The 17,873-nt window shown below is 33.3% G+C and overlaps 1 protein-coding gene across 4 annotated transcripts in view; it reads left to right on the forward strand.

Moving 5' to 3' along the window:
• The window catches only part of LOC148276019 (uncharacterized), a 209,344-nt gene that overhangs the window by 133,235 nt on the left and 58,236 nt on the right, over positions 1-17,873 (forward strand). For 2 of the 4 annotated variants that reach the window (XM_088234880.1, XM_088234881.1), the window contains exon 4: positions 7,684-7,752. The exons of the other annotated variants lie outside the window; for them this stretch is intronic. In XM_088234880.1, coding sequence (XP_088091006.1) covers positions 7,684-7,752 — 69 coding nt within the window. The remainder of the gene's footprint in view (positions 1-7,683; positions 7,753-17,873) is intronic. 4 annotated transcript variants of the gene reach the window in all.

Genomic DNA, 17,873 nt, shown 5'->3' on the forward strand with positions numbered 1-17,873 from the left:
ATTGACTCCATATATATGTTCGGCATACTAAATGGTATAATTGATGTTCCATCATTACTGGGACAAGTAAAATTCAATATTCCGACTCGTAGATTGAGAAACAATGAAGTACTGTTCATCGATCAGCCTAGAACTAACTATGGCCTAAATTCTCCAATGACCCGCCTTTGTCGTATTGTTAACTCAAGACAAGATCTGGACTTTTTTGGTTTAAGTTTACAACGATTTAAACGAGCACTAAATAAATAGTCCAGGTCTTGTCTCGATGTCCCTTATGTTTGTCAATGCTTCTTTCTTTTTTTAAAAATGTTTTAAACTATTCTTTTATTGTAATATTTAAACCATATAAATTGCATACATGGACAATGTCCGTTTATAAATAAATAAATATCTTATACTTGTACAGTTACTGTTGTCTATTAGCCCTCCCTATACCGAAACGTTTGATTGCTACGGTGGCGGTGATGGTGTGTGTCGCCCGCTTTATTTGCTTCCGACTTTCGTGACAGTTTCATGACTCGGGTAATAGTTCGGACGGGAAGTCTGCCGGCTGATGTGAGCCGTGATGGCTCGTGAACTCATTCATTATTACATGACTGTCCTCGCCCGCGAGTGCTGGGCGCTAGCGCTGAACGCTACACGGCTTATTGAAATCCGAACGTCATTGATACCAAATACATTATCGTTGAAAGGCGAACGTTGCCGAAATATTAATTACAAAATTGACACCTCGGTCAAGCCATGTCGGAATAGGGGAATGTCATTTTTTTTACATTTTTAAAGTAATAAAAGGGGATTTGATACTGTCAAGTAAAAAAAAAATTTTGGCTCATTAACAAAAATATTTTGAAATTTGTAATTTTGAATTCTCGCAAAAACGGTCATTTAATAGACCACGCCCCCAATACGTCGCGATTGACGTTTATTTTTTCCTGCCCATTCAAATTTGTTTAGAACATTGTCACGAATCTTGACGTCACAACCACCAATGCCAAACATGTTGCGTTTTTCTAGAAACGTATTTTTATTCAATTTATTTTTTCCATTCCGTTTGAAAAAAATTCTCCACAATATCCACATTGATGTCGAAAATACAATTAATTATTCTAAATCCATTTTATATATTTGTATCGGTATTCGTAGTATGTGATATTTCCCTATTCAACCGTTATTGGTTTCATCTGAAAACTGAAATTTCTAAATATTCCAACTCCATTTTCAACGTAGATACAAAACAAAACTTCTAAAAATATGGATACGCACTAGTTAAACCCTTTTCTCGTTTTTACTCCCATTAAAATATTTTACCGGTTCCAAGTAACTCATTGAAAATTTTGTAAACATGAATAATTTCATTTTGTTAAATCTCAGGAAACCATGAAAACTTGATTTAGTAAGGACAATGGAATTGAAACTTGATTATGTCATTCGTAGGTTAATTAAAACGCCTATGTATTAGGACGGCGGTCACAAAAGATTTTTAAAAAATATTTTTTAATATCTGAAATCCATTATATTGAGCATAAGATAACACTTTCTTCCGCCACAAGTTATATAAGATCTCGGAAACTCCCATCAATCTCTTCTCACTGAATAAAGATTGTGCATTAAGCGTTTTCAAGGTAAATACAGTTCCCATAAAAATATTCCTATTTGCTCTGTTTGTACGTAAAAATAATCATGAAGGAGCAGCAATTTTTCAAAGAGTTAGTAAATATCCCCCATGTTCATCCCCTGGAAACACGGGGTCGGTAAATAAATAAATATGATAGAACCATCGCTCCATTTGGTAAGGATTCGTGATAGATACGCTGAGATTCATCCGTTAAATAAATTTCAAAAGAGGAGTAAATCCCTGGCCCATCAAAGTATCAAAGGTTTGGGCATTCGGCGTAATCATTTTAAGTGTTTCGTGTGTATATCGAGCGTATGGAATAGTTTCTGGAAAGGAAAACGAGACAGTTAATACATTTTCATCATTCAAATACAAATTATCTAGCAGAGATGTTTTGGAACAAAATAAGGGAAAGTAATCTGCTTTCCGCTCTGTTTCGCCCGTTTTAAAAACTTGTCTACTTTTGTTTTGAACACGCTTTTAAATTAATTTGTTTTATTTTACTTTTTTTATACCATAGCGGTGATTTATGTATCTTCCAACTAAAATAAATAAATTTTAAAAACCTAATATCTGTATCTTATAAACTCCTTTTTCTTTGCATAAATTAGTTTATTTTCAATCACATTTAATCATAATGCACACATCGTGCTTCGTGTTGTTTCAGATAATGATGTTAATGATTATGTTATCATGTTTATTTTCATATTTTCTAATGTGGATGGGCATCAAATTATCATTTCGTAAAAATTAGAAATAAGTCGCTAATCTTCTATTTTAGAAGCTTGTCAGTAGGTGAAAAAGAGAGGGCATGGAAGGAAGTAATGAAAAATACACCACAACACTCAAACCAATTGAGATAATCTTTCTTGGATTTTCTCGGATTGGCGGGAATCGAACCCGCGACGCCAGTTTCACAGTTGGCCATCTAACCAACTGCGCCACGGCGCCTGTGTTGTATCCCAACTCAACATAGGGCTTTCGGTCTCACGGAATTTGGGATACGTTACTGTTAATAAATAAATAAATGAGCAGTAATTTTCCTCAGAGTAAATATTTTCAATTTATATTTTGATAGTGAATATGAAAAGAGTTGAAATTTCAATTCACGATTTCCTCTTACAACGAGACAAAGTACACGTTTAACAGCTAGTTCACCGTGTCAAAATGTGTTGTGTTTGGAATATTTTATCTACCCGTATTTTAAATATACACTTTCATGTTTTCTTGTCACCTGCGCTTTTAAATATCGGAACAAAAGCTTTACACGGACGCTCCTTTTCGCCACCATTAAATATTAGATAATATTTTGATGATGCACGTTGTTATTTTTATATTATCACATCTGTATATATTTTATTCTTACTAAAAAGTATTTCGTACTTAAGTCTTTGTTTTTCTCTAAGCTCGAATACGTTTTCATAATTATATCGAGTTATTTGTTGCCCTCGAATTGGCGTCCAAGCCACTGTCCTGACTCGTTACCGAGTCAATAGGAAGGTTACGTTGACCGAAAATACAAATAAGGAAAACAAATGGTTTTTCGATACACAGATAAACAACTTTATTATGCAAAACGAAGATGATAATATTGTGAACACAAAAGAGAGCGATAATTTACGAGTATTGAGGGAAACATTTTATCGAGAAGAAAAATAATTTTTGAATAATGAATGGTTTTGATCTAAAGAAACCGAACGCTAACCTACATAAATTTTACCGTATTTTGCACATACTTTTGTCGCATCCTGCTGAAATTAGACTTACATAAAAAAATGTCTTTGATAGTTGTGGTTAAATTACATTACCTCTTTATTTTTTTTCTCTTGAAACAATCGACGGAATTCTTAGAACTGTATCCAAACTCTTTGTTGTCTAGATTACCAAAATAACTCAACCTGAATCCACTAATTATTTAACTTACTTAAACTTACGACGGCGCAGCTATTCAACTTCGCTTTTCTTCTAAATCTTAAATGCTTTAGTCTTTCAGTCATCTGTTTTCAAAATTAACTAATTCTACTTAGACATATACTTTTCAAGATTGAACTTTCTTTAACGATTATAACCCAAAAAAATTGTGCGTAAATATCGAACCAAAATCCACATAAAGAAACGGAAATTTGTACGAAAAAGTTGCACAGATGGATTGCAATTGTTTAGTATCGTCTTCGACTGAAAAGGAAGACCTTCTTTTCTCATATTTCTATCTTATTATCGTCTCTCCAGAGCATCACGTCGGCTATGGTTTACCTATTGTGATACTCTTCAGATTTGCTAATTTAGTTTTTCGAATCGAAGGGCATCCCTCAATCTAATAGATATCAGCATCTTAGAGGGTATCATATCAAAATAATATTACATAGATAATTTATTTTATTGATTTACAATGTATTTTTTCCTAAAATTAACTTTTTATAATAAGTTATTATTTTTACCCTCAACCACTCCTAATTACAGGTTCATCCATATTTCGATAATTAATTACATGAAAACAGGGTTACTAGGTGCCAGTATAGGTCAACAGTGCAATATAACAGTGATAAACATTTTTTTTGTCAATAATAAAATGAAAACGATAATAATTGATCCATAGCTATTATATATAACAAAACACTGCACCATGCGGTTGACAATAGCCATTACAACTGCTATTGGTTTTTCTTATGTTTTCACGATCTTCCTGTTGGTTTCTTAAAAGATTGTCTATCGCGCAACCGTGTACGAGATCTGAGATCTAAAACTCCTATCTGGTAGCGATAAATGTCAAAATGTGTATTCGGTTCTAATTCTCGAAAGTATTTGAAAAAAAGTACACTATATTTTACATCTTTTACCCAGTCAGGTTTTTTAGTACTAAAACAAGCTTGCAGATTACAAATATTATTTGAAGATTCTCTATTTGGAAACGAGTATTTCGATCTTTTTTTCTTTGACAGGATACCGTTGACATAATATGTATCACAAATGACATTTGGCGTTCGAAGCGACTGTTTTTGTCATTGTTAATTTTAAAAGGAATCGGCCAGTGATTAGTGTTGACATTTAAATCATAATGGAATTATCTGCTGAATATCATTGGGGTATTTTTTAATAAACTTTCGTACAAGTAATGTATTAAAATACGAGTAGTGTAGAATAAATCTACAAAATCGCGTGGTTAACAAAAATTGTTGTTTGAATTAATTTTCACAGAAAAAATAGTCATTTATAATTATATTACTTATATATTATGAACTTATTTATAGGTACAAATTAATGATATTTTTTTTGTAGATTACCTATAAAATAAATCATGGCTCGCCCGCTGGTGTATACGTGTTTATAATTTAATTTTGTATTTGAAAACATACTTAATCAAAACGCATTTATCTCATCACGACATCAAACAGTCACTCACATATAAGTTGTCAATTCTGTTTAAACGTAAATAGCTTTTTACGTAAACATTTATTCGTCTAGCGAATTGTCATTTTTTCTGGGGTTTATTTACTCTCTATGTAGTCTATATCAACAAAAGTTTTAAAATTATACGAATAATCCGAAAGTCTCGCGGGAGAGGAAGCAAATTTAGCAACTTTACAAAAGAATAATAAACGTGAAAATCTCTCAGTTCCTGGGTTAGAAAAAATCATCCTCTAGTTCCTCGCGAAATGGTTTTATTTACCCCCGGTCGCCCCTCGACCTTTATTTATGTTTGTCATACAAAAAAAACTCAAGTAAAAAGTTGAGTGCTGACAACTTATCATACGTATATATGTACGTATTATGTACAAACAAAAACGGGAGGTTGTTTACCCGGTCTCGCATAAGAGGGATTTAGAAAAATGTTTTTTTTTTTTTTTGCAAATTTTTCAGTTGTTTAAAACGCTTGTTATTCTGTGCATCATTCATTTTAATGTTTCTGTTTCTGATTACGGATTGATCTTATAAAGTCAATGAATTTAAATTAGTTCTCATATTTGCAAGGTGCAGTGGGAGAATGTACTTCTACCTCGGTGTTACTTATTTTATATTTTTCCGCGGTTCTGATTTTATAGTAGGCACTAGGCGTTAAATTTTCTTCTCATAAATACCTACTGTCTATGAAGAAAGAATTTCTTAAGTAATAACTTTCTACCGAAAGTCCTATTCTATTTGTAAATACGCCACAAACGATTCAAAGGCGTCTTGAAATTCGGGATTACGTGAAAAACTAGAAGAGCTAGAGAAGAAAGTTTGCTTACTGTCTGTCTACTCAGAGTTCCCGCTAGATACAAACTCGGGTCTTCCTTATTCCCTTTTGCCTTTCCCTAATCGCCTGTATTTTTTTGCTACGAGAGCAGTTTTATCAGCGAACAAAACAATCTTCCAAAAATGTTTTCTTAGCCCTTACAATGCGGAAAATCGCAGACCATGTAATGCATATACATATTTTCATGTCACAAACTCGTTTATTGAATTTAAGTTACGTATATACCTAACACTAATATAAAGTTGATATTTTTTTCAAACTTGAGGTTGAATTCTATGGCTCTATGGTCAAAATCGGTCTAAAAAAACTACAATTGTTTACGTCTATATACTCAATATCTCGCCAATGTTCCTACCAATGCCAATGTTCCTATGGTCAAATTGTCGGCGGCGTTCGGACCATGCAATTTCCCACAATTTCAAATAACTTTCCGGATTGAGATCCCAGAAAGAGTCCGAATGTATGGTGGCTATAGCGAAAAGTATGCAGAAGCTAAATTTTCAAGTGGGGTCGACCGTAGTGGAAATTGCATCGAGGCAAACAAGGCAGTCGGAAACCCAGAATAAACATCGCGGCGAATCGAAGCGGTTACTCTTCCCTTCCGGAGAATAGATGGAATCTACTCGACAAAAGCTATTGTCAAAATAAACACTATCGAATGCAGCTAGACGTTACGTCTCTGTTTAATTTAGGGCACAGTCTGCACTTAGTAAAAACGATTTTTGTCTCGAGTAGAATAAATATTTAAAAATGTTACTTACTCTTGACGCTCCATCTTTTTTATAAGGTGGCTTTAAATACTGGCGGCATTCCTCGATTAAACCGGAACATTTCTATTTAAATTAGGGATGCAATGAGCCGCCATCGCTTTTCCGATTTGTTTGTTCGACTTCGTTTGTGACTGTCAAACTTTCAATTTCAAACGGTGTTGCCATTTGCAGGAGTTTGTCTAAAGAACTTAAAGTTGAACAAATAGGCATTGATTACAAGGAATAAACTTCGCAATAACAGACTTCAAAGTATTTTTGTTAATTAATTAGCCATTTTTGTTCTCAAGATTGTATATTTGTCGTATTTCTTGGTTGTGCAAGAACGTTGTAATATTATTATCGACAAGGTTGTAAGCTTTGCGACACTGCCGCCGCACTAATAAAGCTTGTTTGGCAGGTACTATCGATAGCAAGTATTTCTACCGTACTACCATGTTAACGTTTTTGGCTTTGGGTTATCCATTAACTTTATGCAATATTGTTGGTTACATAATAATGCAAATTATCTTAACTCTTGTTATCTTGTTCTAAAGTTTTACAAATTACTTTGTGTAACTTTTATCCCTGCATATTAATTTCTACCGGCTACCATCATTAGAATAATTTTCATCTTATTTCGCGTAAAGTAGTCTTAACTGCAAAATTACTGCTGCAGATAAAATTTAAGAATTTTAACCCATGAAACTTTTCCTGAAATATACCATTTTAATATTCACCTACCACCTACGTTTTTTTTTCAAACATCGTAAATGATCGAGATATCTTACCAAAATATTATTTATACATATATTTTTAGTAAATTAATTATTGGAATAGGTTTTTTTTGCTCCCACATACTTAATACTTTTAAAAAAAATTGCATCCTAAACGTTTTTTTTTGTATTAGTTTACAGTCAATCGATTAATAATAAGATTGTTTTACGGAATTTTTAAGGGTCAAATATTTTTAGTTTAGTAGATACAATAAGTTTTTTTCTCAAACAAGTTTTCTTTTGATTGTTTTAATTAAAAAAACCTTCACGAAAGTTTTGCAAATTTAACTGAGTTATTTTTTATTGTTTCAGTTGCGTTTTAAAGAAAATTCCTTAAAAGGAAGTCTGAGGAATCGTTTGGAATCACAACAAACAATGACGGTAAGAATTTCTTTAAGATTCCTTAAAACTCTAAGAGTAACTTTAGCATGAACTAAAAATCTAGAACTTTCGAAAGCAGTCGTAAATTGTTGTGAATTTCTTTTTACTTCTTACTGCAGTTTTTCGTTCAAGGTAGCTTTATACATATTATGTTACTATCGAAATGTACTTTATAATTATGCATCATTTGAACATTGTCATGTTGATTTTCTGATTTACTACATAAATGCTACGTAGGTACCTTAAATGCACACGGGAAATTTCGCGTAAGGCTAAAAGTTTCATTCTTTAACTTGCGCTCTCATATCGTAAAAGGAAAACTCTTTCTAGATTTCCGGGCTCCAAATCTTCAATCCGTCCCGTTCACGAATGGAATGGGAGTCCAGAGTTTCGGTCTTTGTAGATAAGTTTCGCGTCCACTCGCAATTATATACGATGCATTAGCATTCTCGGAGCATATCAAAGCTCCCGAGGAAAACACCGTTGAATCGTTTCCACAATTCGCCGTAGTTTATTCGCCCACTCTTTAGAACCGATAGAGAATGTTTGCTTTGGCGGGATACCATTGTTACTGCAACGTCGCTTCATGCAGACGAGTGTAGTTTGTCTAGGCTAGAGGGAGGGGCCCTGATGAACACTCCGGTAGAACGTTTCATTTCGCGTGTGTCAATAACTGCGCTTACTTTTGTAAGCGATCCTGACTCATACATACGCACAATTAATATTTTAACATCAAGTGCTTATCCATGTGCGCTATCTAAATTATTTCTGACAATGCGTACAAAGGAGGGACACCCGTATCACTTGTGAAGTGACAACCTTGCGCTATGATTGAATTAAAACCGCAAACTCTCTGGGTCAGTTACACAGTTGACTTTATAATATAAAAAAACACAATTTTTAATACAAATACTCATTACTACACGTTACCAATTTTACATAAAAGTATGATACTTGTTTTTTATTCAAGATCTCTCATAAAACATACTTCACTCTAATGGCATTATGTGACAATTCTGTTACAAACCATTTCAGTGTTTACAAAATCCAAACACTTTTTTTTTTTTCGTAAAAATAAATATTTGCGTTCTTGTATAATTTACGCAAATATTTCATTTTGAGGGCCATTTTCAACGAGTTGTAAATAACTCACTATTAGAAAATGGGAATCAAGTTGGGGTAGAGTGCGATTCGAACCACGGACCTTTGATCCGTGAGTCCGAAATACTAGACACGGGACCACAACCCGATTTTTTAAGTCATTTTAAATCAAAGTTACACCACAGGTACACGATTCTACGCAATTAACGTACATTTTCTCATACGCAGATGATTACGCGATGATGTTAGTTGCTAAATAATTCGTTTGAGATTCACTCGCTGTGAACGATGGACGCGTATTTGAAATAGTGAAAAAATCTGAAAAAGTCTCTATACGTGCTATGTACATATTTTACACTTGGTCAAATAAGCAAACAATCGTTTAAAAAATTTTTTTTTTTTTTTGAAAATTGAGAATAGTTTAAGGCATTATTGTAACACTATGTGACACAAACGTCACATTCCAATTCCAATCCTTTTTTTTTTAAATATGGCGAAAAATTTTAAAAACTAAAAAATACGTTTTTCATTATTTGCAAACAGCTATCAAAACACCTAGTATTTTATTTTAATTTTAAAGGGTTTGAGTTATGAAGGGTTAAAAATGTTTTGTTTGATCGTTGGATCGCATCAAGTTCTTATAATTTATTTTTAGTTTCCGGATTTCGCACTTACAACATTATTTTTTATCGGTGGTTTAGTTTTCTCCCGCAACTGAAATGCAAGCTCGTTAAAGCGCCGTTGTGCCGCTTGATGCGATTGCATTTATTGCATTTCCAACCGATGTCCGCAGTATCCGAAACTTTATGCGCGCATTTGATATTCGAAAAATAAAATTCCCATTTTGTCAGCAGATTAAATTGGAGGGTAACGGAAGTTTTATTACATATCCAAACTACAAATGAGTAATAAACCATTGCATAAACTTAAAGTTTTATCGGGCGATAGAACTCGCGTAAAACCATTTTATTTAGAATGCGATGTTAAATAACGGCGAATGATTCTACTGACGTCATTTTCCCTTTGAAAACACGACCATTTCCACCCCCATTTGTTCACTTTTTATTCTAAGTTTTTTAGTAATTAATCTAATACTTACGTTCGTATTCACGAGATCGCGTCTAGAGATATGAAAACCTTTACAAAATATCCTTTATTTATTCCACCTCACAAAAACATTTTATTTACAAAGTTGTACTTCCTTTTCGGTTCGAGGCTTCGCTTTCGGGATTTTCGTTTCGTAAAAGCATGTATGTAATTCAGTATAATAAAATGTATCTAGTGGCATTGAGCGCGTGGAGAGGTAGAAGAGGATGGACGAGAAATGCATTTTCAACATTACCTTAACGTATATGTTTTTGTCTCTCGACTTTTCCGCGTTCGCTTTATTCCACTCCCGCTTTAAAGAAAAGTTATGTGTAGCTCCCCATCATTCAGTACTAAAGCTCGGCAGTTGCTTAGCTTATTCGAACTACCTTGTAGGCTAAACAAAGTTCATTAAAATAACTCAATTACCTTTACAAATATCATATTTCTGATTCCCGTCATTCGTGAACCTTTTTTATTTTCATTTTTTTTACAGCTTTTTACAGTTATGCAATATTTTTTAACATGACCTAACAGACTTATTCAATGCGGATTATTATTTATCGATTTTTTGGAAAACGTAACATAATTTTTTCTATGCTTTATGCTCCTTGAATAGTGTCAAAAAGCTCATCCGTCACTCTGTGTACATATAATATGTAAGTTCCCTACTTTAGTTTCCTATTCTATCTACTGCGCCCGCAAACCCTCGTACCTACCTCTATAGGAAATATTAAGATTTAAACCTTCGTCAATGTCACAGTTTACCCACTTATTACCATAATGAAAAGAGGAAACGGAAATTCGTTTTCAAAAGCTACCTCAACGAGAGATGAATTATTTGAAATATCGTGCACGCGCTTGAGTTTCCGGATTTGATTTCACGTTGTAATATTATTATAATCACTTTACTTTGTACATTCTATTATAATCATATTTACATTTTACTTTTAAGTATCTGTAAAGTTTGATGCATAAACCTTTTTTTTTCAATATGTTTGATATTTTTCTCAACAATTAACTTGAAAGCTATTCCCAAGTAGTGTAATGTTTGTTTGTCCTCAGGGATGAATTTGAGTACGTCAAGACGCCCCCCTGAGTCAGCCCACTGGGGAGGTTCAGTATGCAACCCCTAGAGACCAATGAAGTATTCCGTACAGAAATAACACGCGTATCTTTGTTTGTTTAACTCAAAACACGTGCAATGTCAGTTTGTATCAAGTAAAGAATTTATGCACGGAGCGTATTTCAAAAATTCGTTTTCGTTATTTTTAAATATATTTTCTAAAATATATTTAAAAATACATAAAAATACGCACGTTCCATTACAACTCAAATACTTTTATGGTAAGAAGATGGCCATTTCATTACGTCCCATAATGATAATCAAATAAAGGTGCACGTATAAACATTGAGCTGTTAAATACCCCAAAGTGTTAAAATATAATTTGCACTAGTTAAAAAAAAATGTTTTGCCACATAGGTCAACTCGTAACTTGAAAATTATTGCAAGTAAAAAACGTTATTACATTTGACAACATTTTGCGCATTCATCTCGTATTTTAGCCTCCCGGCGTTGCTTACACTATTTTTTACATTTTTCCCGCATTACCAGTTGTGCACTTGTCACAAATAAAGCTTTTTGTTCACTTTACGCCCTAACTATTTGCTGGGAATGAAACGTTTCGCGATTGCAATTGTTCCCTTCGTTGGGTTTTTCCGCTCAGGCGACCACGCTGCACCCCTGGACGTGGCTGGAACCTTTTAGAGAAGAAAGGATTGTCTCATCTATTCCATTAGGGAAGCGATGCGATAGTGGAGGACCATAATTTATAAATCTCCCCTTCGACATTCTTTTTTCTGTTAATCGATCGTTTTCAATCTCAGAACACACATGCTCCCAACAAATAACTAGAAAAAATAACGATGTGGCGCCTCCCGCGTTAATTGATTTAACGAATTACTCAAGTTTCTTGTGTTCCTGTTTGGATACGTTTCTCTTACTTTGCAAGTGCTTGGTAGTTTAGACAAACCGTCCGGTCATTTACAAATGAAGTCCCTTTTCAATAGTTTTCCCTAATTCGGTGGTCCTTAAATTTTACGACCTCCATTTTGTTCGAGTACACGCATTGTATGGTACTAGTTCAATTATCCCTAAATCCTTTTGTGTTCTACGAGTGTGTATGTTCCGATATTACACGAACCGAAGTTCTATACAAAGGAGGGTCATTCTCAGATCACTTTGTTCAATCTAACTGATTGGCAATGGCTCTTTTTATTCATCGGCTTACGCGATTTCATGCTGTTTACGGATGTCGCTTCACCAAATGCCGCTTCGTTTTACTGCTTTATACATAACAATATTAATTAAAATCATAGGATAACAAAATATCTTTCATAAAAAAAATTTGAATCTGGCTGAAGCATGCATATAAGAAATTATATTTGAGAAAAAAAAAAACTGACATGTAAATAATAAAAATTAAATTTTGAACACTGTATAGTCCTTATTAAAAGAGTTTTTCCTAGTCAGAAAGATTCTTTAATAAATGGTTTATACCTATGATTAAAATACATGTATTTTTACATTTATGAATATCGAACAAATCATATCAAATAACAAAATAAATATAAAACAGTTTTGTTTTCAACTATTTATTTTTTATTTTTTCTACCGACCGGTTTCAAAGCTAAAAATAATATATTTTATACAATACTTAAACTCATTAGAAATATCATTTTACCAACTCATTAGTCAACCTGAAACACTTTGTTAATTATCCTTAACACAAAAATAATTTCATTTCATTTACTCTCATACAATTTTGAATTCCAGTCTCGAAGATGTCGCAAAAGCGATAAAACCGGTCACTGGATATTCCAAATTTTGTGGATTAAAGTATCACTCGTCTTTTATATCTATAATAAATTAGTGAATAATCACTTAGTTATCTTATTCATGAAAGGTTTTTTTTAATTGAAAACAATTAAAAAAAAACTTAATTACAATTCCATTATTTTCACTTTTTCTCAGAAGAGCGTACAACTTTTGTTATATTTTTATACACAGTTCAACATTCTATCCTCTCTAGAAACTCTAACGGGAAACGGTTAGCGTGATTGTTGTTGGTCGATAAATATGTTATTTTACACCTTTCAATGTAAAATAAATAAACGGTTAATTCAAATTAAATATTGCTGTACTTAAATCATTATTGAAAGTTTACAAATGAATCCCAACGTATTTATAAATACAAAAAAAGTCATTCAAATTTAGGAATCAAACTCATAAATTAGTTTGTTAAAACAATTTAAATATCGAATACTGTTTTTTTTGGCAATACATCAATCAAATCGAACTATGGTTCTGCCATAATATAGTAGCTTGATACATCATCGTGGATATAACTTTGAAATAAATATGTGTATAATAAAGTAGAAATAGGCAATAGTGGAGTGAAAGGCTTCCAAAACGTCAGCGATAGGATTTAATGATTATGGATGATGGAATAAATAAAGGTTAACTGCATTTTACTCCGACATTCATCCATCATATTTATGTCACTGCGCTGGGGACATTCAAACTTATGTATTATTATTTTTTATCTTGATGCAACTCGGTGGGCATTGCATTATCTGGAGGGTTGGGTTAGTAATATTGCATTGTGTAACGGGCGTTACTGTAATGTATACGCGTAATCTGCAAATTAGATCTGTCGTTATTTTTTTAACCACATATCAGAATCATACTAATTTCCTAATGGAACTGTCGCATTAGACAATATTTATTATTCCTCACAATACTGGCTTTTCTTCGTATATTGAATAAATAAACGGCACTTCACCTAATTGATGCCGTGTTATTCTGAAATACACAAATCCTGTTGTAAAATACAAAATTGTCATTTTTAAGACGAATCGTATTGCATACTTGATCTGAAAGACAGAAACGGAACCTCATTCCGCAACAACTTGTTGGCTTTCATACTTATTTGTATTTATACATCGTCATTGTCGTAGAACAATGACGGATGTGATTTTCTTCCATTTTACACGAGAGCAGTTTTTTTGACATTTTACGTCACAACTTGATAAGTACGAAAGTATACAATTTGATACTTGGGTTATTTATATATATGTATATATATTTTAAACCTAGGAAATAATGCCTGTATTTTATTACTTTTCAACATCAAATATAAAAGAAAGTCAATGTCGCATTTTCGCACATCCGTCGTTGTTCTACGATCCCAACAATTACACCCGTGCTTATAGTTCCGTGTCCGCGAGGATGAAGAATACAGTTCTGTATGTGTAACATAGAATCAGAACCCTGGAACGAGTGTTTTCGATTCGATGGTTACTCGCAGATAAAAAATCTAATGAAGGAATCAAGCCCTCCTCGTAATGTAGTGGTAAGCGCGTTTCGCTGACCATGCTTGAGGTTTCAGGCTCCATTCTTAGTAAGGACGACATGAAATATTTATTACAATGGTGGTTTTACACTAAAATATTTTACAGTCCCTGAACTGGCACCTGAACCGTAAGACTGATCACCTTACCTTTATCGAGAACGAGATACGCTGCATTTTATTAACCAAAGCAGTGCCCTACGCACCACTGTGTACGGATACGGAAATATTTTTTCTTAACAATTATACATTGTTGCAACAGTATTTTGATTTTCCGCCGACGCGACGATTTTAGTGTTGTTTCTAATTAATTAAAAAATAACCACGTTTTTTTAATACCATGCATTGGTCAAACGTGTTTTGAGCGTAAGTGCTTGAGAAGAATATTAGGTATAAGGTGGTTCGATTTTATAAGTAACATTAAAGTCCGAGAACGGACGCAGCAGCCTCCTATAACGAGCGTCTTGAGGATGCGGCGGTGGACCTGGCATGGACACGTGCTGCGCACGCAGGAAAACCTCAACCCAAGTTGCCTCTTCTTAAACCTGCGGGCTCACGCCGTCCCGGAAGGCCGTCGATGACGATCTTTCGGCTTTATTCGGCGGAATAAAGGGGCGCTGGATTGACGTGGGAAGAGGCGAAAATGCTGGCTGGCGATAGGGTCTCCTGAAGGCAACTGGTGATTTCCACATGCTCCACTTAGGAGCGGATGTGGAAAAGAATAGAAGAAGAAGTAGCATATTTTAGCACACTGTTTAAAGGGTTATTTAATGTAAATAAGGGAGTTTTAAAATGACTTAAAACATACATAAAATTGGACGAGTAGAATAAGAGTGAAAATTGAATGATAAATCTCGATATGTTTTTCTGTATCTGGATCCCGGACCCCGATAACGTTTTGTCTCATATTACGCATAACCTATATTTCTTAAGGTTAAAGAACTTTGTTTCGTAGCTGGGAAGTAATACGAGAAGATATAAATTCGGGGCAAGATATCCATAATGGCGAGATAAATATTTACCCATTACGCTTTGACAGGTAAACCATACCCGATATACTTGTTAAACTCAAACGAGTTGAGAAAATTCAACGAGCCTTACATCTTAAGTTATTACTTTAATACTAAACAATATAAAATATATATCATCATGATCGGAGAACAACGACGCATGTGATTTTCTTCAACTTTACATGAGAGTGGTTTCAATTTTTTTTTGAGACTTTATTTCACAATTTGATGAATACAAAAGTAAATCATTGGATTAGGTTAGGTTAGGTTAGGTAAAACAGCAAATAAAATAACAGTGCACGAATAATAAAAGAGGCAATTGAAATACACACACTCCCAAATAAACAGAGACTACGGGCTAAAATTAAACTTAACATGGTCGTGGTACACACTACAAAAATGACAAGGAATGTGCCTACCGCTGACTGCGACACGGTACAAATTTCCAGTACATTAACCCTTTTTTTCTACAAAACACACAGTTTACTTTGAATATGGCTCCTGCAATGGTAGCTAAAACTTCGGAACGAATTAAATTTACACGGGATCACGGTGACCGTGAAAATCTACGCATCTATTAATCAGCCTGTTCATCCACAACAAACCAACGGCTCCTGGAGCATTGGAAACCATAATAACTCGCACCATTTCAGAAATAACGGATTTGTTGTAAAAGGTGGCCAAAAATTGGATCGACAGAATGCACTTCGTAACTGTTAATCACTGAGGACATTCGTCGTCCATCTTTCAAAAAGGCGTATCTCTCGTTTTTTGTCGAAATTGCGTTAGGAATATTTTAATAAAAAATCAGTTTTATTTATGGAATAAATGGGCATCAAACTGTCTCAAAATATTTTTTTAAAAACCAGCACAGTACAGTGAGATTATATTTTTATTATTTTTAAAGGCTAAAATTTTCCAAACAATTTGTTAAAAAGTCGTCTTAAAAATTAACGAATTCGAGATACGCCTTTTTGGAAGATGGACGACGATTTGTCGAATATAATTTTCTAAAATAAATGTGTATTTTCATTCATTCGAAAACAATAACAACAAACTCATTTCAACAAATATTTGCTTCTTATATTTAAAGTTGTATCTTGATAGAAACATTTTGAAAAAAAGTATTTCAAATACATCAAAATTGGATCGGTCGGATATCTAAGCTAGAGATGAAATAATAGTCGTAGTAAACGACAATCTTAAATAAGTATTTCTACAGAAGAGGATACAACATTTGTCAAGGAAATGTGGAAGCCAACGCGTTTGTAAGAATGAATTTCTTTAATTTACATGTATTAAAATGTATGTATCGCCTCAATTTTGAAACTGGTAACGTGCTAACATAATACATCTATTTGGTTCCCATGCGGGGATATAAAATCGCTCTTCGGAATTCACTATATTGATTAATTTGTGTAATACAGCTGAAAAGTCATAGTGTTTGCAAGGGCATTAGAAATTAATGTACATATAAAAACAATATTGGTTTGTATGGTTCAAATACATTTTGTATAATATGGTATAAGTAAAATATCGTGACGTCACCGAGAAGTAACAGTATTTATCAAATAATAATCCGCTAAGCACCGGGGTATATTGATGAGCTATGGACGAAATAATGTTGGTACATGGTACATGTGTATGTATTAAATAGGAGTAAAATAGGAGGAAAGTGGGATTGGAGGCGACATGTGCAAAGGGCTGGTTGGTATATCGAATTAGCCGCGTGGCAAGATAAGCAATAATCCTACAGGGATCCCCCAATCCTCTAAACTTGTTCGGTCCCCAGAACAACGAAGTAGTCTGGTAAAATTCGCATTCCTAAAATAAAAGTAACCGATCAAATTTATCTGGTTGATTTTTGATATATTCAAAAATAATTACACTTTGTATGCATTACCACTTTTCCTGAAATCATATTACTGTACGTCTTTGTAACATTGATTTTTCATTAGATTTCGCTTATTTACGCTCACAACACAATAGTCCCAAATTAATAATGCTCTTGCCTTTTTTCGATGTACAGATGATTTCAATTCATAAATTAATATCTATTACTAAATGAACACTTCAAGGAACAACGCATTTTGGTACGCATTGATTGGGGTCTTCAAAATGATAATTTATTTTGTAATTATATATATATATATATATATATATATATATATTTATTATTTGAAGCACTAACTTTGTTAAAATTGCTTTATTTATTTGATTATTTAGTTATTCCGTTCATTTTGGAGTAATATTTAAATTTTGGGGCTCTGTTAATAAAAATATCCCGAGGATTATATTCAACATAAAACAAGTCAATAAATTTTATTTAGCATAATTTTACTTTGATATTATTCTTTTCCAATAATTCAAAGCATGAAACAGTCACTAAATCTAAGTTAATAGTCTGTGGATCGATTTCCAGTCAAGAACACTTATTTTAAATCTTAAAAAAACTGTGTAACTATTGCCCCACAGGTATTATTTTTAGTTTAAAATATCTTGTTATCTTACT

The sequence above is a fragment of the Micrasema longulum genome, unplaced genomic scaffold (assembly GCF_059751315.1).
Source record: "Micrasema longulum isolate JH-2025_06_02 unplaced genomic scaffold, ASM5975131v1 h1tg001297l, whole genome shotgun sequence".
Taxonomy (NCBI): domain Eukaryota; kingdom Metazoa; phylum Arthropoda; class Insecta; order Trichoptera; family Brachycentridae; genus Micrasema; species Micrasema longulum.